This window comes from Daucus carota, chromosome 1 (genome assembly GCF_001625215.2).
Source record: "Daucus carota subsp. sativus chromosome 1, DH1 v3.0, whole genome shotgun sequence".
Classification (NCBI taxonomy): Eukaryota; Viridiplantae; Streptophyta; class Magnoliopsida; order Apiales; family Apiaceae; genus Daucus; species Daucus carota.
The window spans coordinates 23,530,516-23,551,802 of record NC_030381.2 but is presented as its reverse complement, the minus strand read 5'-3'; the positions used below and the strand labels follow the sequence as shown (position 1 = coordinate 23,551,802).

The window sequence follows — 21,287 nt, the reverse complement described above, 5'->3', positions numbered from 1 at the left end:
AATAACAAAGGTTATTCTCAATCTATAAATTCTAATTTCAATGACTTTGAGTACTTTGGCCTTCCCGATCACTATTTTTCTTTTCATCTACAAATTTTATTTTGGAAGACATTTCCTCAAAATAAGAATTTTATTTTAGTGGTTATAAGTATAAAAAATATAAAATATATATATAAATAATGACTTCCTTCACTTTGTTAAATGATATTCCTTTGCCCCTCTGCATCACATTTTCAGACTTTTTTTGCATTGCTCGACACGCATTTCAAGGCGCATATAAAACAAAGTTTCATAACATTTTTTCAAATTAATTTTATAAAATTATAAATAGTAAATATTTATTCAAAAGAAAAAAATTCAAAATAATTTATTAAACTATATTTGTGTGCCGAACCCCTGTATTCCAATGTAAACAATTGAAGGGACAAATTGTGTAAGATTTGCTTTATAGACGGAAGTCTTTACTTCATTTGACCAATATTATTCATAACTTGTGTAGTTCACATTTTAATATCCTAAGTAAATTAAAATTTGAATGGAAAGTAAATTAATGAGTCGTTTGAGTGAGTTTAAAATAAATGCCTCTTACTTAAATTAAAAATGTGAATTTGAAGTTGTAATCAAGTTAAGACTTATAAGTGATTAAAGTGTTTGGAAAAGAAATAAAAGTCATAAAACAAAAGTGCCTGTTTGACAACACGAGCTTTTGGCCTTTTTCAATAAGAAGTCGTCTTTTAGTTTTCTTGACTCGTTTGTGTAAAAAGTCAGAAGCACTTATAAAAAACAGAGAATGCTAGTTTTTGTTTTAAGACTTCTACTGTTTTTTTGAATAGTTTAATCACTTATAAGTCTTAATTTATTGGCCACTTCTAGTCCATTTTTTTAATTTTAATGAAAAATCAATTTTTTTAGCATTATCAACATCTTATAAGTACTTTTTGATTTTTTACACAAACAACAGAATAATTGGATTGGGATTTTAAAGCATTTTTTTGCATTCATGAAATCTGAGGGTATTCGATTGGGATTGTTTGAAATTCATTAAAATCTTGGGGTATTCAATTGGGATTTCAAATTGTGCTACAAAATCTGGTGGTATTCAATTAAGATTTTAAATTATGCTTTAAAATCCAATGGTATTGAATTGAGATTGTTTAAAATCCATTAAAATATGATGGTATTCAAATGCTGATAGATTTTTTTTCATTTCATAAAATAGTGGATTTTGTGGCATTTTTCAGTGTATTTTAAGTTTTTTGAAATCTCACCAAAATCGATGGGATTTTGAAGCATTGTACCAAAATCCTATCAACTCTGCAACATTTTATCAAGAATCCGCACAAAATCAAAATCTCATACAATCCATTAAAATCCATAGACTAGAAACAATCTATTAAAATCTCAATCGAATACACCCTTATAAGTGTTTTTTTACTTATAAATCCAGAATCCGGGTTTTTAAGCCCGGCCAAGCACCCCAAATATTTTTGTAAGATTGAATAATAATAATAATATAAATAAATAAATAGGATGACATTGAACGTCAAAGTCGTATCTGACACTGTTACTAGTCTATATGCACTGCATACAGTATCCAGGCATCTGCATATACTGATGCACACACCCCGATCCTCAACACCCCCCAAACCAGTGCCCTTGTTTTGGTCACCACCTGGACAGCTGTACTCTCTCTCTCACTCTCCATCTCTCTCGCTCTCTCTCATCTCTCTCGCTCTCTTTCATCTCTCTCTCTCTTAAATATAAAATACTCATTTTTACGCATCGTAATCTTAACTTAATCAGGTAAGCAACATTCTCCAAATTTGGGGATTTTCATGAGTTGTGATCATATGAACATGTTTCCTCATTTAACCTAATCACTGATTAATCTAGCTTCAACACTTGTTCGTATGTGTCTTAATTCACTGTTCATATACATGCACATCTTTTTTTCGCCTTTGATTGTTGTTTTATATGCATTTTCGTTTGATTAGCTGAATCTACAGGTCAAGCCATGGACGATTCGTGGTTGTCTCCGTGTCCGCGGTCCCATTTTTCTTCCCCAATTTCATCCTCCTCTACACATGGTACTCTCTACACATGCTTTGTTTATGTGTGTATATATAATGTGCTCTATGAATTTTATGAATTTCGGGGTGTTCTTAGTACTTTTTTTTGGGACTAATTGTCAATTTCTTATTTTTTATTTTTTGTGAGGAATTTGTTGAATTTTTTAGTCATGCATCTTCATAATTGATCTTAGAACTGATATTCTGTTATTTTTTGCCTCGATGTTATTTCCACAATTTTTAGCAGAACAGTTAAAAATATATTTTGGGGTGAATGTAGCTCTATGCGGAGCCAGGTTTCCGTTTTTTTCGTGAAGAATTTTGACGTGATATTACCTTGTTTTAGACCTTGTTAGGTGACAGATCTTATCCTCCGAGCATGTCATTCATCTTTTTTTCTTTGTAATCTGCCAGAAATATCTGGTTTCTAATACTCTTCAAGTGTATATCGCAATACAGAAAGATTTATGATATAATTTGTCCATGGGGTTGTTGAGTGATGTTATGGAATGTATGTATGGACAAGCAGATGTGGCAAATTATTATCATAATATTAGCTTATTGTGTAATTTTGTTTTTTTTTTTTTGCAAAAGCTTCTATATATGCATGATTAATAATTGATGATACAGAATTACGATATTTGAGAGTTCAACATCAAAAGGTTATTAAATTTTCAACCTGGCGATTTGAAATATTAATTAATAGCATCCATATATAAATTCTATCTGCATATTGTTTTTAATTATTTTTTTCGATTATATGTTAGAACTTAGAACTCACACACTTCAGTCCACATGCATGTTTAAAAAGACTTGCACCCTCACCCTACTAAAATGAGGAGGGTAACCATTGGGCCAAAGTCCTTTGGTTTAATACTAACAGATGATATGTGATGATTAATATAAGGGTCACTGCTATTTGTTAGGGTTTATTTGATGATATAATTTGTGACATTATGGATTTATTGCCTTTGCATTCCTTATGCATGCCTTGGTATATTCTACTTTTTGAGGAACTGTCATTGTGGAAAGTTAGCACTTACTTCGCGATGCATCAACTTTTACGTAGTAAAGTTGGGTTTCAAATTATCTTAGTTCTTGGTGCTGCTAATATATCTGGAGATCTAGATGATGTAAAATAATGTGTTACACCCGTAAAATTAAGTCACGAGCCACTTTAATGAAGATCAACTTTGATAAGAGTGGAAGTGTGCTTAAAAGCACTTGCTCTGACATATACTTTCCTTTTTACACTGACATAGCTATCATGTAAGTAAAGCACTTCCTCATCGAAGCTAGAAAACCTTTTTAAGTTATCCTGTTCTACCTGGAAACCACAAAGTACTCCTTATATAAACTTCACTAAAATGTGGATTTAATTCTCACAAATAGGTTTCTTTTAGACAGAGAGACTACACACATAATTCACAGATCTTATTGGGATTGGACTATTCATTTTTTGCAGATGTTTACACAAACAGAAACAAAAGAAAAGCTAGGGAAGATGCCGCATCCAGCTCTCCAAAGATCTCATGTTGTTGTCACTTTACAGTAGGTGATCTCTTGAAGGAGCTTGATTCAGGTAAATATGGAAATGTTTCCAAAGAGATGAATGATCTGTTCGACCGCAGAATGGCTTCACTGCAGCCTTTTTATAAAACTCTGTCCAAATCTGCGAGCAGCTACCCTGTTGATGATGGCCATGACACGACAAAGCAGTCCAATATAGGAGACGATTTAGATGAACTGGATAATGGGAACAAGAGAAGGGATGCAGCACATCATATAATTATTATTGATTCAGATGAAGAGCCTGAAGATCAAATAGTTGCCCAAGTACATCAGGATGACCTCTTGACAGAAAGCCCTGCTAATGTTTTAAAGGTACTCCTTCTTGGCTATTCTTGATCAGAAAGTAATATTATTGTAGGCAGTTATCATGTTTTTAAATACCCACCTAATACTTTTTAAGGTACTGTACCCTTAGTGTCGGGATATATATGTAGCCCAACTAGAAATTATGAAAGTTTTAGAAGAAGGTGTTTCTTCCTTAAGAAATCATGTTAAGGATTATAATTACACAGAGTTTACTTGTTCAGTATATCTGAAGAGGTTGCAACTCGTGTCTAATATCAGATTGAATTTTGAGTATGACATAAAAATGCTGCATCATAATTTGAATATGAAGAATCTGACTAAACCCTAGTTCTTCTATTTGTAGAAAGAAAAAATAGGTTGAAAGATCTTATAGGCTTACTTATTACAGCAAAACAGAAGATCTAATGTTTCCTAAAAAGTATTCTTCTATTGGGTACTTAATTAATTTGTTTTCTATAAAAGCGCAAATCAAGTTGTAAAGAGCCTGACAGGGATACGAGATCAAGGGAGTGCATATCATTGAGAAACTAACTTGATCTGTGTAACAATTTAAGATTTCTCCATAACAAATACTAAATGTTAAACACCTCACGTCCCCATGCCTTTAATTTTTTAAGTTATATGCATTTGATGGCTGATCAAATTCTAAATCACATCTTGTATACAGTTTTCACTCTAATTAATAATTTCAATTACCATGTGACATTAAAATTCCAACTTCAATCTCATTACCATGGTATGAGTGTGATACCCACATAGTATTTTTTATTTACATACTTGAGCAGTTCTTACAGTAGTGGTTAAACTTTGGAGATCTGGGCACGTGTTTTATCTTCTAAATTTTTATTATGTTTATTTTATCATTATAGGCCATCTTCCTACATTGTAGAAGTTATCTCTCTACCTTTCCTTTAACCCCACTCCCACCTGATTGAGTCACAGCAGGGGCTTGTAATATTTATATCAAATACACTTTTTAGATACAATTAAATCTAATACTTGATGTCATCTCATACCGGATATATGTAATATTCTTTTACACAGGCTTCCATAGATGGTGATCCAAGCGTTTCTGATAAATCAAGGAAAGACAATGGCTTCAATGTACATATGGAAGATAATATGGTAGAGAAAACCAAAGAGCCAAGCCTTGTTCCTGAAACATATATTCAGGAAAAGGACACTTATACCAGTGTGAAGGATGACTTAGCTGCGGAAAACAAAGAGCCAAGCTTGTTTCCTGAAACATATATTGAGAAGAAAGGTACTTATATCGGTGTGGAGGATGATTTCACTGATGAAGATGATGAGCAGTATGAAAACAATGGTGCAGAGCTGGCTGGTATGTTTCAGGAGATGACATTTGCATTAGAATCTTGCAAGGTATACCTGTTTAATCCTTGAGTTGGTATCCCTAATGTGTTTGATGTCTCTAGCTTTATTTTGTTTATTGTGGCATTCCATGATCCAGTTTTTTTACAGAATTGTCTATAGTATTTTGTAGAAAGTCTGATAATTCAGCAATTAAACATATTATTAAGCACTAGTTTCTAAACTCAGATATTGGCACTTACTGAAATTATGAAGTGATGTAGATGAACTAGAGGGTAAAGAGGAAGCCAGGACTAGTTGTCATAGGCTATATATGAATATGCCTGAGAACCTTATCTCTTGGTGATCATTAATATAGGCACAATTATCTCTCCATAACTCTCTTCAAGTTTATGTAGCACTAAAGTTTTTAAATTACTGAACTTTTGGGGCAAAGGCATGTTTTTTGACGCATAATTTTCCTTTTCTCCGGTATTAGATTTTTTTATCAGGAAACTTCTTGTCGAATTTTACATTCTGTCTGCTATCAAGATTCCCAAAATTTTCAGTACTTAAATATGTCCTTTAAGTTCAAACACTAAGTCACACTTTGTTTGTCCTTTAAGGATACCTCTGTAAATGATTCTCCCCATGAGCACGAAACAGATGATGAGGAAGATTGCGACCATTCTTATATCTTAAAGGATGACATTGGCTATGTTTGTCGTATATGTGGAATTATTCAGAAAAAAATTGATTCCATAATTGAATACCAGTATGCAAAGGTATGCATTTCTCTTATAAACTTGGTTTTTTTTTTTTAAAATATACTGTGATGTATATCTCTGTGTGTAGTGTTTTGGCTTGAATTTTTCTGCTTTGTAGAACTTGAGAAAATTGACTACATTGGAGAATTTATTTTTCTTCACACATCCATCTTTTTTCCTAGTGTAAGAATTCTGAACGTAGTGTAACATGCAGAATGTAGTTGTCAGGCCTTACGTACTTCTTCTTGGCCTATTACTATAGCATTTTCCAACATCAATATGTAAATACTGCAACAAGGATCTCTGGACATTTTTTAATAATGAGAGTTCTCTTTACAAATACGTCGGAAAATACGTGAATAAGATTTCCACCTAAATGTTACTGTACATACGTATAATAGATAGGGAAGATCACAACAGAATCGAAGTATAATCAGAAGTTATACACTTCTAAATAAGCACACACAATAGTAGGTGGCATTTGAGAGATCGTCCACTCCACAGACACTGAAATCTAATTCCTTGTATGTCCCTGAGAAAACTTTCTATTTATAAACCCCGGCTGCCCAGCATCAGTTCCTTTTCGTTTCTAAACTGAAAAAAACAATTCAACAATTTCTCCATATTAAATTTGTAACTGATTAAATATGCCACATGGCTACAATCCATGCCAAATAAGAAATAAAGAAAATGCAAATTGTGTTTCTTAATTCTTATGCCTAAAGTAATTAATATGAATTGGGATTAAACTGTATGACCAAGTTACTATTACCTACTTGGTCTAACCTAATATCAGATATTTAATTTATGGTCTTCCTCAAGAACTGTTACTTGTATACACCATAGCGAAACACCCTTAGATTAATATGGATATTTGTAATCCAATTGGCAATCATTTACTTCTTTTCCAAACAATACAAGTTTTTTGACTGTTCAAATTCACAATCTATAGTACCAATGTATAAGAATTGTTTGGAGCAGTGGCAGATACTTAAATTATCATGTGGTATAAATTATTTCTTCGTGTGTGATTTATATTCTAATAGTTCTAATTCATAAAAGCGTCTATTTGAAAATTTTGAGAACAGCCTTTTAGTTTGCCTCATACAAGTCTAAACATCAAAGTTGTTGGTTCAAAAGTGGATGGTTGATAATGAGATTCGTGAATGTAATATGAAGATGTTGTGTCAATTTGTACTGCTATCAATTGAAAGAAATAATGTCTTGCCAGTTTTCTCCCTTAAAAGTATGAACTATCCTTTTTCTGTAACAGATAGCAGTAATGAGGGCTTCTGGGTATACTACCTTTTTATCTGAGTTGGATCTCATGAAAATATATGCATGCTAGATTGCTAGTATTATGTAACAGAATAGATGCTTGTACATCTGTGACTAACAAATTGCTGTTAGACAAACGCTATATGTTTTATCATAGATACCTATGTTTAACATTTATTATGCATACTTATTTCTCTCAGAAAACAAGTAATAGAACATATAAATATGAAAAGGACTCCATTAGAGATGAAGAGGTGGATGACATTCTGCCTGGTAAGATGCGGTCATCTGGACATGATCTTGTTGCGACTGAATTCTATGCTCATCCAAGGCACAGCAAGGTGATGAAACCTCATCAAGTTGCGGGTTTTAACTTTTTGGCGAGAAACCTTGTAAATGATAATCCGGGTGGCTGCATCCTGGCCCATGCTCCAGGATCTGGTAAAACTTTAATGATAATCAGCTTTATCCAGAGTTTCATGGCAAAAGATCCCTCAGCAAGACCACTTGTAGTGCTGCCCAAAGGTATCTTGCCAATTTGGAAGAAGGAATTTTTGTCATGGCAAGTAGACAAGGTCCCTTTACTTGATTTTTATTCTGTGAATGCTACTGGTAGAACTCAGCAACTGGAAGTTCTGAAACAATGGGTTAATACACGAAGTATTCTCTTCCTGGGATATATGCAGTTTACTTCAATTGTATGTGACGATAGTAGTGATGAAAATACTTCTACCTGTCAGAAATTTCTGTTAAAGCGAACGTCACTTCTTATCATGGACGAAGGTCACACTCCTAGAAATGAGGATACTGATCAGTTGGCTTCCCTTGAAAGAGTTGAGACACCTCGAAAGGTCGTGCTTTCTGGAACGCTTTACCAGAACCATGTTAAGGAGGTCTTTAACATTCTAAATCTCGTAAGACCAAGGTTTTTGAAGCTGGAATCATCCAAGGATTCTAAAAGGCGTATATTGAGTATAATAGAAACTACAAAGAAAGGGAACTTGTTTAAAAAAAGAGATCATGAATTTTACGAAATGGTAGAGGAATCGCTCCTGCGAGATGGCAACCTTGACCTGAAGGCAAACATCATACAAGGTCTTAGGGACATGACTAGCAAAGTTCTTCACTACTACAAGGGTGATTCCCTTGATGAGCTTCCTGGCCTTGTTGATTTCACATTGTTTCTAAATCTCAGCCCTCAACAGAAACGTGAAGTCGTAGAACTGAAGAAATCGGGAGGAAGATTCAAGATGAGCTCTGACGGAGGCTCGATATATGTGCACCCAGGTTTAAAAAGTCTTATAAAGTGCACTGCAAGAAAAGACAGACTTGATGAGATCAGGATTGATAAGATACTCAAGAATTTGGATATTAATTCTGGAGTAAAAGCCAAGTTTTATCTTAATCTGCTTCGTTTGTGTGAGTCGACTGGCGAGAAGCTCCTCGTGTTCAGTCAATACCTTCCTCCCATGAAATTCCTAGAAAGATTAACCATGAAGCTTAAAGGTTGGAGTCTGGGTAAGGAAATCTTTATGATCACAGGTGACCTGGAAAATAATGTTCGAGAATTGCACATGGAAAGCTTTAACAATTCCTCGGATTCCAGGGTTTTATTCGGATCTATTAAAGCCTGTAGTGAAGGTATATCACTTGTGGGGGCTTCTCGCATAATTGTACTGGACGTTCATGTAAACCCTTCAGTTACTCGCCAGGCGATTGGGCGTGCATTCCGACCAGGCCAGGTGAGAAAGGTGTACACATATCGACTGGTTGCTGCAGAATCACCAGAACAGGAAGACCACTCCACTTGTTTTAAGAAGGAGTCTATTCCGAAACTGTGGTTTGAGTGGAATGGGGTCTGCCGTCCAGAATATTTCCAGCTAGAGAAACTCGATGTGACAGATTGTGGTGATAATTTCCTGGAAACCCCGAGTTTACATGAAGATGTTCTTTCCCTCTATAAAAGGTCAGGAAAAGTTTTGGCTTTCACTTTCTCGTTCTTCTGTTTTTGGTATCCTTTTCAGACTAAAATTTTAGTTCCTTAATTCTGTTCAGGTAAATGTCTGCAACTTGCAATGTTTTGTGTTCAACAAATCCATCTTAATTGATGTTGAATAGAAATCGCAAGGCCTTCTCAGAACTTGTCACAACTCATTGGCGTATATAGCATGATATCACATAGGAATCTGTACAGTTCCTGTTCTTTTGTTACCGTAAATGGAGCATTTAGAATTTACAGCCTGGAGCCAATATTCGAGTACCAGGCGTATTATTCAAACTAGTTGTAATCTTTAGTTTCAGAAAGAATGATGCTTATGCATATTTGACACTGGAGTCAGTGTCTAGCCTACTCATTGTGGAGTGGGTTTTCTGAGACATTCTTGCACATCTAGAATTGAGTTTATTTAACGCAGTAGTAAATCATAAATGTATTTATTGCAACTTAATGAAAGGTTGTATCAGTAGTCAAACTGTCTAAAATACCATATTCGAATAGGAAAATGCTTCATGCATAATATTGGGTACAAAATCTTTTCCAAAATGACATGCGTTAAGTTTTGATAGGAATGAGCTCTCGGTATTCACATAAAAAGCACCAATTAAAACATTCCACCTCAATTATCATGTTATTTTGTGTAAAATTTTGTACCCAGTTCCGTGGTGTAGTACTACTCGTTTGAATAATTGGGACCTTTCTATCTGCATTCTGCTGATCAAGCAGCACTAGCATTTAACAAGATTGGTAATACCCATACAGAGATATTGTTATATAGAACAAGGAAATGAGCGATGCATGATAAGCTTCGAGTCCAAATTCACTACACCAGCTGTTAACAATTTAAGAATTGAGACGATTCGATCTGAAATTTATCTGAATGTGCATTCTTTATATCTCCTGATACAAAAATAATTGTGGGACTCTTAGGTTGTGTCCACTTGGATGGAATGGAATGAAGGGAGAATAAAATGAATTTTATATTATAATATGATGTTAATTAGATAAAATGTCTAAAATTTTCATTACTTCAATCATTCCGTTGTTAATATTTTAACTAGATTTCTAACCCACATATATTGGAAGGAATGCTCATTCCAATCTGCATAATGTTTTCTTACCATCTTTATTACAAGAAATTTAAACTCATCCATCTTTAGTTATTCCATCCAAGTGAACAGAGCCACAGTGTTCAGTGAAATCTTCTTTTAATGTTAGTTAAATGGCACTGGAAGGGAAGCAAGTTGATTTTAAGGACTAACATCATCAACGAACACAACTAGTCCCCCAGAGTTGCATAGATTTGATCATGAACCCAACACCTCCTACATTCAATGTTTCAATAAATATATATTCGCGACATAAATATATATTCATGATATCGTCCTTTGCAATCTTATTAGCACACTTGAGTAATTTAATTGTTAGCTTGATGTAATTTATGTGTTTCCCACAGGCAAGAGCACCTAATAACAAACAACTGAGGACTAGAATACTTTGGTTCTTCCAGACTATCTATATGGATAGTATAAAAATTCTTACAAAAAATTGCTCAAAAACAAGTGAAACTAAGTTTTCTCAATCGACATTGTCAGGCAACAGATGAAATGAACCGAACCAAGTGAGGTATGTAATTGCAGGCACAGTTGTAATTGCATAAATATTTATCACAAGATCTGAGATCATATGAACAACTGCATAGTTGTGTTTCTCAAAGTACATGAAGGAAAGATTTATCTTCCAACTCCGAAAATCAATGCTCTTGATAACAAGGGGAACTTCTCAGTCTGAAGACGTATTAAACTTGAACTAAGTTACAAAAAAACATATGAAATATGAAAAGAGCATTCTTTTAACCAAAAGTCATTTGGATAATCGGTGAAACATTCTTATTCGAAATTAGAATTCTTGGAACTGGAAGACTCTTACTCGGTGCTGGTCTAAACAATCTACAGACCGTGAGGCCCTTGCCTCGCCTAGAGATACAGTATATGAGCCGATAAATGCAAAAAAATTGAAAAGGAAGCTGTTATAAACTGGTCAACCAATTTACCATTTGAATGATGGAATATATTTTATCCTGAACGTGAAGTTGTGGAATCATCAATTTGATGCCAGTATCGGTTGAAAATCCACAAAGCATCCCCCTTAACAGAATCTCCATCTTGATTGCGATGCCAAGCATAGTAAGCATGGGTCCTGTTCTTGATATCAAGCACAGCATGGCCAAAACTTGCCTCACGAAAAGCTGAATACTCTGGTTGTGGCTCTGTCATACTGGACATAAGCAAATATTAAATGAATTAAATTAGCTAGAACTCTCACACACAAACACACTCTAATAAAGGGTATAGTAATTGTTAGTATTACATGGTTGCCAAGCCTTCAATATTTCCTCCATCACCAATGGTTATGTATACCGGTGCAGATTGGTCACTTACAGGACGACAAATTCCATTAACAATGTTATATGCAATGTTCGATACACGTTCCTGTCACAAATGCACACCATTAATCACTAAAACTAAAGAAATATGTTGTTTCAGTGAAACTTAGAGGAGAAGTAAGAATTGAGAATGCCAACACAGCTGTGAGATCCCAAGACCAACAATTTGTTATAAAGCACAAGTAAAACTCATAAGTAGAGAGGAAGGTACTTACTGATCGTTCATACGCGTGAACATGCCCTGCAAAAACGATGTCAACTTTGTATTGTACAAACCATGGTTCATACATAACTCTCATACTTTCACCTTCCATATAATGATACTTGTAGCTATTATACCACGGGGAATGCACTAGAACAATTAACCATGGTGTTTCACTTCTGTTCACTTTTGGTAGCTCCTCGTAAAGCCATTGGTACTGCGGAGTGTACATGCCTTGAAAATGTACAAAGCACGTAAGACTCTTATCTATTACATCATTACCATAAAAGAAATACTGCAACTATTTAGCGAAAAAAGCATATATACTGCCAATAGTTTTCCTTGGATACTAGTAAAAGACGTTCCTTTTACGTATATTGCATTTAGATATCTAATTCATATCAACATATGCCGAGTATTTGTTGCATATCAATCCTTACCATATGCTGAGTACGAGGACAAAACAATAACATAGGCTGAAGCTCTCTTGATTGAGTACCAAAATGGATCACTACTGTTTGATGCTTTGTGTGGGGTACGATAACGATGAGTAAAAGGCTTGAACGGTACGCTTTCACCCTGTGAAAAAATTACAAAGCTTGTACTTCAACTAACGATTCGAAGATTAGAAGAATGATACTTTTGTTATTCTTAAATTCAAAGCAAGAGTCATCATTAAAAATTTATCACCATAATGTGTTTCCTTTACTGTTTTGCTACAAGGTCTAGATGTATTATATCAAGCATTGATACATTGTCAGCCCCTCCTAGCCAATACTAGTTTCCTTGTATGAAGAAAGAAGTAATACACTTTTCTTCCTAAATAAGTTAAGAATCCTAATTTGAGAATGTATTTTCTTCTTTATGATATTTGAGCTAATCCTATTTTGGTACAAATATTAATTGTGGAAGAATTCTATCCAAGATAGAAAGATGGTAATTATCATAAATAGGATAGGATTTGAAGGAAATTAGGATTAGAATATCCGTGATGCCTAAAATATAGTTATTTGTAGGAGTTCTATGTATTGTGTGAGATACACAAGAGAAGGCTTTTGTGATCAAGTTGAGGTGTTTGTATACAAAAATGTTAGAGTGAGGGAGCAACTGATCCAATCTTGCAATACAGTTAGTGGATTTGTGGTTTTACCTCCTCCCTTGAGGGGTTTTCACGTTAGTTGTTTGTCTTCTTTACTTTTGTCCTTGTTCTTGTGTTTGATTAACGTCAATCTATAGGTGATGCGATCCTAACACCCCCTTCCCAGATTTCTAATATGTCAATTTCTGTAATCTACACATGGTGCAGGTGACTCTTTTGACCTATTTAAAAAGGGTTAGTGATCACACATCACAGTTTAAGAAACTCATGGATATTATAAAAGCAATAAGAATATATCAATAATATCAATGATGGTGCATCATTATTTTTACCAGGCAGAAAATGAAGGATACTTACAATTTCAGGGGCGTAATCTATCTCATGATTCCCAGTAGTCCATATCCAAGGTTGATATGCGGTACTTCTCTCAACAAACCTTCCCCATGTATCCCACTTAACATTGTCATGATTTGGGTGGTTATCAGCATAAGACAGATCCCCCACGTATAAAACAGCTTTACCTACTATTGGATTATGTTCGTAATGCGTAAGGGTACTATTTGAATCATAAGTCTGACCAAGATCCCCTGCAGTAGAATCATTAATTCACATCAAAGCCTGGCAAACTCTTAGAGTTTGTTCTATTTACAGAAAATCGGAAATAAATGTGTCCATCCTGGTCATAAATAAGCAAGAAATTAGAGGATGAATCCATATACAAAAAAAGACAGTTCTAATAATAGCTAGAGTTAATGCAAATATCACACCATCTGTTTCTAAATACAAGGTCATGTGCCAGCGCTGATTTGTGATTGCTCTAATGCAAAAGAAATTTGGCTCAAAATACGGATTTGCTTTTTACAATCATCAGTATATGGTACAACAATAGTGCACTAGATCAGTTTTACCTATAAGACCGAAAGTGTATGGGACATCAGGTCCAACTGCAGGAGGAGTCACGAACCAAAAGGTTCTTGGTGTTTGTCCGATGCCGACCTCATAAAAGTACTTAGTATCAAACTGCAGAAACGAGTACATAATTAGTACTGAAAGTCAATACAGTTCATCGTTCCTATTAGATTTCTAAACTTAAACAAAAAATGAAATGATAATAATGCATAAGCTCGAAACTAAGAAATTAATTTTGATACTCTCTAATTATAAAACAAAACCACAAAAAATTACCTTCAAATTCCTGAGAGTGCAGTGATGGATGTAACCAGAAGTATAATTGTAGTATTTATAGGTGTTAAAGTTGCCCATTGCCTTGTTCTTGTGTTTGCTGTTCTCACTCCAATAAGAAACTGTGCTTGAACCAGGTTCTTCCATAGTTACCCATGACACTATCATCGCCTTCCCCTCATGATCTCCTTGAGTTATATGAACCTTCATAACAAGAATCCCTCACAATCAAATATTCAGATCGTATCAAAAACCACATCTTACCAAAAATACAAATATTCTGCCACATTTCAAGTAAGCGCCTAGCACATTCCCATGGATTTACAACCAGGGACGGATCTAGACGGGAGTTGAACTCAGCTCTCCGGCTAGCCATTCACCATTGGGGCAACAACAAAATTATTGAAACTGATGAAAGCTACACAGTACATATATAGAAATCAGTGGGGGGCAAGTACCCCATTGCCCCCACGGTGGCTCTGTTGTAAATTACAATGAGGGTCAGATTATAATCCTACAAAAACAAACTAGAAACTGATCAAAACCTACTCGAAGGAAATGGGCATGATATAACAACAGTCACAAGCTATAACTAGCAAAAACATCATAGTTCTGACAAACAATTATAACATAGCATGAACTGTCGAAGAGTATAAGATCCTGCTGAGGCTTCTGATTCGCCTCGAGGTTTTAGACGAGCTGGTTACTTATCAGTTAACACTATAAAATATAAACCACAAATTCTAATAAAAAACACATTTTTATATGCTGATTCAAGAAAACAATAAAAAAAACAAGAATTGAAAAAGAAATAAAGACCTGTTGAGGAGCATTATAGCCAGGAGGAACTGAAAAAACATCACTGTGAAAAGGCATGTCAATGGTCTTCTCAACTTTCCTGACAAAAGAACTGGTGATCCCTCCATTGCACAACACTGATGAGCTGAGCAGCACCACAACTGCAACAACAAAACCAGAAGAAACAAACCCCATTTCAAATCTTTAATTTATACTTAAGTTGAGTGTATTATGTGATTTTTTAAGGGGATTTAAGGCATTATTGGATAGGGAAAGAAGGGAAGATGATGATGATGAGCTATTCACTGTGTCTACTGCAACTGCAAAGTCCACAATATAACACCATGATTTCTAAATTATTTCATGTCCTTTTTTTAGAGGAAATTAAAAAGTTAAAAATACAAAAATGCGTCAAGCGGGGCCCACTGCATGTACGGCGCCCTTGTAGCTTGTTCTACTACAGTAAAAGAAAGAAAGTTTACTTATGAAACTACTCCCTCCGTTTCAAAAAGCATGACGTTTTGACTTTTTGCACACATTTCAAAGTGTTTTGACCAAGCACCTAAAATCATCATTTTTCTTTAAAAAAAATTATACTTTAAAATTTTGACTATATACTTTTGTTTAAAAAAATAAAATTTAAAAAATAGTAAATATAAGTACATGGTCAAAGGATTTTAAACTGCGTGCAAAAAGTCAAAGCGTCATGCATTTTGAAACGGAGGGAGTATCATAGTTCTGAGGGACCGTAAAATTCTTGTGGTGAGATTTGAGAATAAATTGAGGGTGGAAGAGCATGGAGTATTCCATCTTAAATTGAAGTTGTGATATCTATCATATGATGTAAGGAACTGAATGGAGGAAGTAATGAAATTTTTTAAAAATTGTCCATAAAATAGTTCATTTTTTATTCCTTTCCTTCCGGAATCATTCACCTCAACCGGACACAACATTAGTATGTGTTTGAGCACAACCACTTTTGGCCTTTTCAAATAAAAAGCCGGTTTTTATTTTTCTTGATCCATTTTTGTAAAAAACCGGCATCTACTTTTCTTGATCTATTTGTTTGAAAAGCTAGAAGCACCTATAGATAAAAAGTTGAGAATGCTACCTTTTGTTTCATGACTTCTGCTCCTTTGTCAAATAGTTTAGTCACTTATAAATTTTAATTTCGGTTTAGCTAGTGTGTGCCCATGGGCACATGCTAAGCACTAACATTAATAAAAATGGAGGGTTTTGATTGGTGTGGTTGTTGTAACTGCAGGGGGGTCCACCATTATTAAAGAAGGTAAGCAAATAGAAACCCTCCAATTTCATAAATTTTGGTGCTTAATGTGTGCCCATGGGCACACCATAGAAAAACCGTTTTAATTTAATCTTCACTTCTAGTCCACTTCTTTACTTTAAGCCGGATATTTTTTTTAAGTCTACCTTAACCGCCCTTAAATTGGCGAATAAAGTACCAATTTTATTTTATTATTTATATTGAGGTGTCATATCAAAAATAAAAAAATATAGTCAATCTATTCAAAAATTCACCCTCCAATCATAATCACCCTTTCCTATAATTTTAGTTTGTCGAACATCTGTAGATCGGTAAGAAATCTGTAGAAAGATTGTACATTATTTGTTACTATATTAACAATCTAAACAGTAATTAGATATTATTTTTAAATTATAGCCAACTAATATAATTAATATGATCGAAGCATAATATCTTACGGCTTCGACATATTTTACTTAATATCATCTTACTGATCCAATTTAACCCATAATTATAGTCAACCCATTGGAGATGATCCGTAGAATAAATTAATTGAATTTTTTTGTTAGTACCTCTAAAAAGAATTAGGTGCAGTGTTTGAGTTTGACTAACGGCATCATCAAAGGCGTAGCTAATATGATGTCTAATACTCCCTCCGTTTCAAAAAAGTATGACGTTTTGATTTTTTGCACACATTTCAAAGTGTTTTGACCAAGCACCTAAAATCATCATTTTTCTTTAAAAAAATTATACTTTAAAATTTTGACTATACACTTTTATTTAAAAAAATAAAATTTAAAAAATAGTAAATATAAGTACATGGTCAAGGGACTTTAAATTACGTGCAAAAAGTCAAAGCGTCATCCATTTTGAAACGGAGGAAGTACGACATAAGTATTTTCATATAAAATTTGTTTTATGGCCGGAAGGGTTATAATGATTGAATGTATTCTAAATATATTTTTATTAAGATTGAATTATTATAAATAAAATATATTATTTTAATTTAATAATGATGATATGTGATATAATTTGCCAAGTTTTAGTTAAGAAAAATATAACATTCATAATTTTGTATTTATTGTTCATAATTTCTATATTATTATCGAATTTCAACTAAAAAATTTATCATATTAGAATTGCTATAAGAAATTTAATTTCTATTGAAATTTAGGAAATCAAAATAAAATAATTGGAATTACATATGATGATGCTAGTTAATTGAGTTTATTAAAACTCATAAATATATGTATAAATGAATATATACTCGTGTAAAATTTCTAAATGAAAACTATAAGTTAATGCCAGTTTCTAGATGCTATCTTCAGAATTTTTTCTTATTTGCAAATTAAGATATACCACTAAATACAGAATTTATAATTCATTCTAATATTAAATGTCATAAATAAATTTAGAAAATGAGCACGATCGGATAGCCCAGTGGTTAAGGGTTTATCCTCTGTCGTCCCAGGTCATGGGTTCGACTCTGGCTCACCCCGAGAATATCTTCGAACAGATACTCTGTAAGGCTATAAGCCATATTAGTCAAAAAAAAATAAATTTAGAAAATAAGAAATGGGCTCGGAAGTAATATTTCCAAAAAAGACGAACATATATCACAATTAAACAAGGCCACAGAAGCTAGAAAGATTGTTGAACACGGGGGGCGAATGGTGATGAATATGCAAAAGCAAATGGACAAGATATTTGTAGGGTCATCGGTCTGAAAGTGAATAAAATACGAATGAATCCGCTTTTGCGGAAAGTGAGAGATCTTTGACTTGTACACAAACTCCGAAATGATGACAGCTCAACTACCAAAACATTGGTTTCATACATAATTCATGTTACTCTCATGTTATGACAACTGAATTAAATATGATTATTTGTTAACAACCTTTGTGTGAAACATGTAATCCTCCTCGTACTGTGCCACTGCAAAGAGCAAAACTGTGCAGATGTGTGAATTTGGAGGTCGTTTGAAATTTTGAATTTATTTCAAATTTATATCTAGATAAATGATTGTTTGGATCAAGTCATGTAAAACTTCTGACAGGAAGGAAAAATCCTACACACGCAGGTCAGGTGATTTGTATAAATCGATTGAGAGTGTTGTCAAAAATTTCAATATAATAAAAAGAATGGTTTGAGAGTGTATTTTTATTATTTATGGCTTAAATAATAGGGTCCTGTTCCCTGACAATTGATTGTCAGAGAACAGTTATTTAACAAACAGTGTCCCAGTCGTTGGATCGTTGATCGAACAGCTGGGACAAAAGATGAGATATTTAAGTGTCCGCGGAAAATAACCGCGGATACTCTGTCTTTCCGCATGTTTTTACGCGGGCATACAGGGTGTCCGCATATATTAACCGCGGACTACCCAGAAAGTTTTAAAGGTGTTTCCGCGCTTATTTTACGCGGACAACACAGTCAGTTTTAAAACGCTGGAAACACGCCTATATGATATATCAGTTACAGATATATCAGTTACAGAGTTCTTTCAAAACACGATCACCAGCATTCTCTCCTGTATACTAGCAAGAGGCGATCCATCACAAAGATCACACACGTATATTGTAATCTTCAAGAACATATAGGTGCGTATGCAAACTCCCGTCGCGTGTATTTACTTGTGCGTATGTATAGCCTCGTGTAAAGTAGTTGATAATTGATAATTCTTAACATTGAACTGGATTGGATTGGATGTGTATTGATTGGTGCTTGGTTAAGGTGTGATACATGTTGTTTCTTGTTTATTTTTCTTTTCGTTTTCAGTTCGAATGTTTAGTGTTTGACAAAAAGCCTCAGCGAAAAATCTCTTTTTTTTTTGTTAGTTTTTTGTATGTTTGTTTTAGGATGTTTGTTACGTTTGTTTAATGCAAGTCTCGTTGTATATTCGTTCGCTTTGAAAATGTAGTTGTTCTTGAGAATGTGTATTGGTCGTTGTTGGGCTAAAACCATAGAATGTATATTGAATTGAGATGGATAGTTCATGTGGACTACCATAACTGATGTTGTTTTGTTATGAAGAATTGTTGTTGCAATCATGTGGACTAGCATAGTTGTTGAATTTGTGTTGTAGTTGAATATGATGATGACATGTCGCCTTATTTAGGTAGTTTGATTTACTGACTTTATTAAAACAAATGAATGTTGAATGTTGAGTTGTATGTTTAAATTTTAAAGATGGAGGATATTTTGCCGGGTCTTGTTAGCCAATTAGTTATCGTGGATAACTCATACCATGTCAGTTCAGATGTTTGGGAGGGAGTGGAGCGTGGTCCTATGGAGTGTATTTCTGGTAACCGGTCCATAAGGAGTTGGGTTCTTTCGTACGCGCAGAAGGAGATTTTACATCTTGTTGGCTTTGTCGTGTTTGCCAACCCTGGCGTTGTTCTTCAGAATGATGTCAGGCTAGTGAGTGCATTAGTTGAGAGGTGGCGGCCCGAGACCAATACATTCTTCATGAGGCAGGGGGAGATGACGGTCACTCTAGAGGATGTTGGCTACATACTAGGATTACATGTTGTGGGTCGGCCAGTATTCGGAGATGGTATTGACGGTAACAAGACATATTTCATCAGGAATTGGTTTGAGGAGTTGACTACTGAGCAGGTGGAGCAAGCCTACACTAGATGAGGGGTGAGGCTGACTTGGTTGTTTGAGACGTATGGGAGAGCTGATCCAGGTCCTGATCTGAGGCGTATAGCTGTTCACACACAGGCCTATTTGTTCTTCGTGGTAGGCTCTGTCCTTTTTCCTACTACTAGTAGGAATGTTGTCCATCCGCGGTATATCAGGCATCTTCGCACACTGAGCCATGTGCATACATGGTCGTGGGGATCAGCAGTACTTTCATATCTGTACAGGGGTCTGACTACGGCTGCACACAAAGGGTCAAGGAAGATCTCCTGCTGCGTCTCGTTGTTGATGTTGTGGTGTTACGAGAGGTTTGATATTGAGAGACCGATCCCAGATCCTAGCACGGAAAGTTACCCGGTAGCTGAGTTCTGGGCTAAGCCTAATGAGATTGAGTACTTGGAGGAGCAGGTTGTTAAGGTCCTGGGTAAGGGGAAAAGGGGGAAGAGGGGGAAGGAGAAGGGGACGGGGAAGGGTAAAGGGAAGGAGATGTTGAAGGGTAAGGGTGGTAAGGGTAAGACGGGGAAGGGTAAGGAGGAGGAGAAGGGGAAGGGGAAGGGAAAGAAGGATGATATTTTGGATGAGATTGTAGAGGAGGAGGATATCAGAGAGGGTTTTATTGTGGGCGGTAAGAGGAAACGGGGTAGGCGGGATAGTTCATCGGCTCCTCATCATAGCTTGCCACATTACAGAGGCGAGTTTGATGGAGTTGCTGGCAATATAGTTAGGTGGACGCCCTATGCTCATTTTCACGAGATAGAGGAGGATTCAAATGGGGATCATGACATTTTTGCTGAGGATTGGGAGGCACATTTTGCTGGCCTTGCTAGGGTACCATTGCTCTGTTATGACATTGTGGAGTAAAAGCATCCCGATCGAGTGCTGAGACAGTTTGGACTGCCACCGGGCATCCCACCACCCCCAGTTTCGATGATGGAGTACAGGCAGCCTAAGCTGCCTTGTAATCCTTATGATTGGCGTGCAATATGGTTTGCGGAGATTGGTGAGTGGTCCCGTTTCGTGGAGCAGCCTGAGGCTGTAGTGGCTCTCAGTGCTCAGTCAGTGGATGACACGGGATATATGCATTGGTACGCGGACATTTCTCGATTGCGAGTCAGGAAGCCAGAGCCAGTGCCGCAGCCTAAGTACTCCACTCGGGAGTTGTTTGACAAATTCCAGGCCTTTCAGCTTGTAAGTTTACCTCCCATTTCATTTGTATTTAAGTTTGTACGTTCATCTCCCAACACTTCATGTTTTGTCACTCTTTTCATTGCATTTCATAAAACTGTATGCAGATCCAGAAGGGTCTAGAATGCCTGCAGAGGATGGATTCCACCATACCGGAAGAGTATCAG

The 21,287-nt window shown here is 35.3% G+C and overlaps 2 protein-coding genes across 4 annotated transcripts; one reads left to right on the top strand and one right to left on the bottom strand.

Annotated features, from left to right (window-relative positions):
• Window positions 1-1,588: 1,588 nt before the first annotated feature.
• On the top strand, window positions 1,589-9,774 carry LOC108204359 (protein CHROMATIN REMODELING 35). Of its 3 annotated transcripts, none has more exons than XM_017373859.2 (7): window positions 1,589-1,682; window positions 2,007-2,087; window positions 3,535-3,953; window positions 4,992-5,330; window positions 5,885-6,043; window positions 7,504-9,269; window positions 9,359-9,774. In XM_017373859.2, the coding sequence occupies exons 2-7, from the start codon at window positions 2,015-2,017 to the stop codon at window positions 9,360-9,362; spliced, it is 2,760 nt and encodes a 919-aa protein (XP_017229348.1). In that variant the 5' UTR covers window positions 1,589-1,682; window positions 2,007-2,014; the 3' UTR covers window positions 9,363-9,774. The 3 variants fall into 3 exon arrangements, with proteins under 3 accessions (XP_017229348.1, XP_017229267.1, XP_063949403.1); XM_017373778.2 differs by having other exon boundaries at window positions 1,608-1,803; XM_064093333.1 differs by having other exon boundaries at window positions 1,608-1,803; window positions 1,995-2,087.
• Window positions 9,775-11,044: 1,270 nt separating this feature from the next.
• On the bottom strand, window positions 11,045-15,372 carry LOC108206821 (purple acid phosphatase 2). Its single transcript, XM_017377275.2, has 8 exons — window positions 15,048-15,372; window positions 14,232-14,432; window positions 13,955-14,066; window positions 13,404-13,633; window positions 12,388-12,526; window positions 11,961-12,181; window positions 11,670-11,791; window positions 11,045-11,576 (listed from the first exon to the last, which is right to left on the bottom strand). Exons 1-8 carry the CDS (start codon window positions 15,219-15,221, stop codon window positions 11,375-11,377), a joined length of 1,401 nt encoding a protein of 466 aa, XP_017232764.1. The 5' UTR covers window positions 15,222-15,372; the 3' UTR covers window positions 11,045-11,374.
• Between the last annotated feature and the right edge of the window lie 5,915 nt (window positions 15,373-21,287).

Excerpts from the sequence above, each read along its gene's own strand:
- LOC108204359 (XM_017373859.2), top strand. The coding sequence starts at position 2,015 with ATGGACGATTCGTGGTTGTCTCCGTGTCCGCGGTCCCATTTTTCTTCC. Across the intron at positions 3,954-4,991 it reads GCCCTGCTAATGTTTTAAAG|GCTTCCATAGATGGTGATCC; the intron begins GTACTCCTTCTT and ends TCTTTTACACAG. Across the intron at positions 5,331-5,884 it reads TTGCATTAGAATCTTGCAAG|GATACCTCTGTAAATGATTC; the intron begins GTATACCTGTTT and ends TTGTCCTTTAAG.
- LOC108206821 (XM_017377275.2), bottom strand. The coding sequence starts at position 15,221 with ATGGGGTTTGTTTCTTCTGGTTTTGTTGTTGCAGTTGTGGTGCTGCTC. Across the intron at positions 13,634-13,954 it reads ATACACTTTCGGTCTTATAG|GGGATCTTGGTCAGACTTAT; the intron begins GTAAAACTGATC and ends ATTCTACTGCAG. Across the intron at positions 12,527-13,403 it reads TAGATTACGCCCCTGAAATT|GGTGAAAGCGTACCGTTCAA; the intron begins GTAAGTATCCTT and ends ATTTTTTCACAG.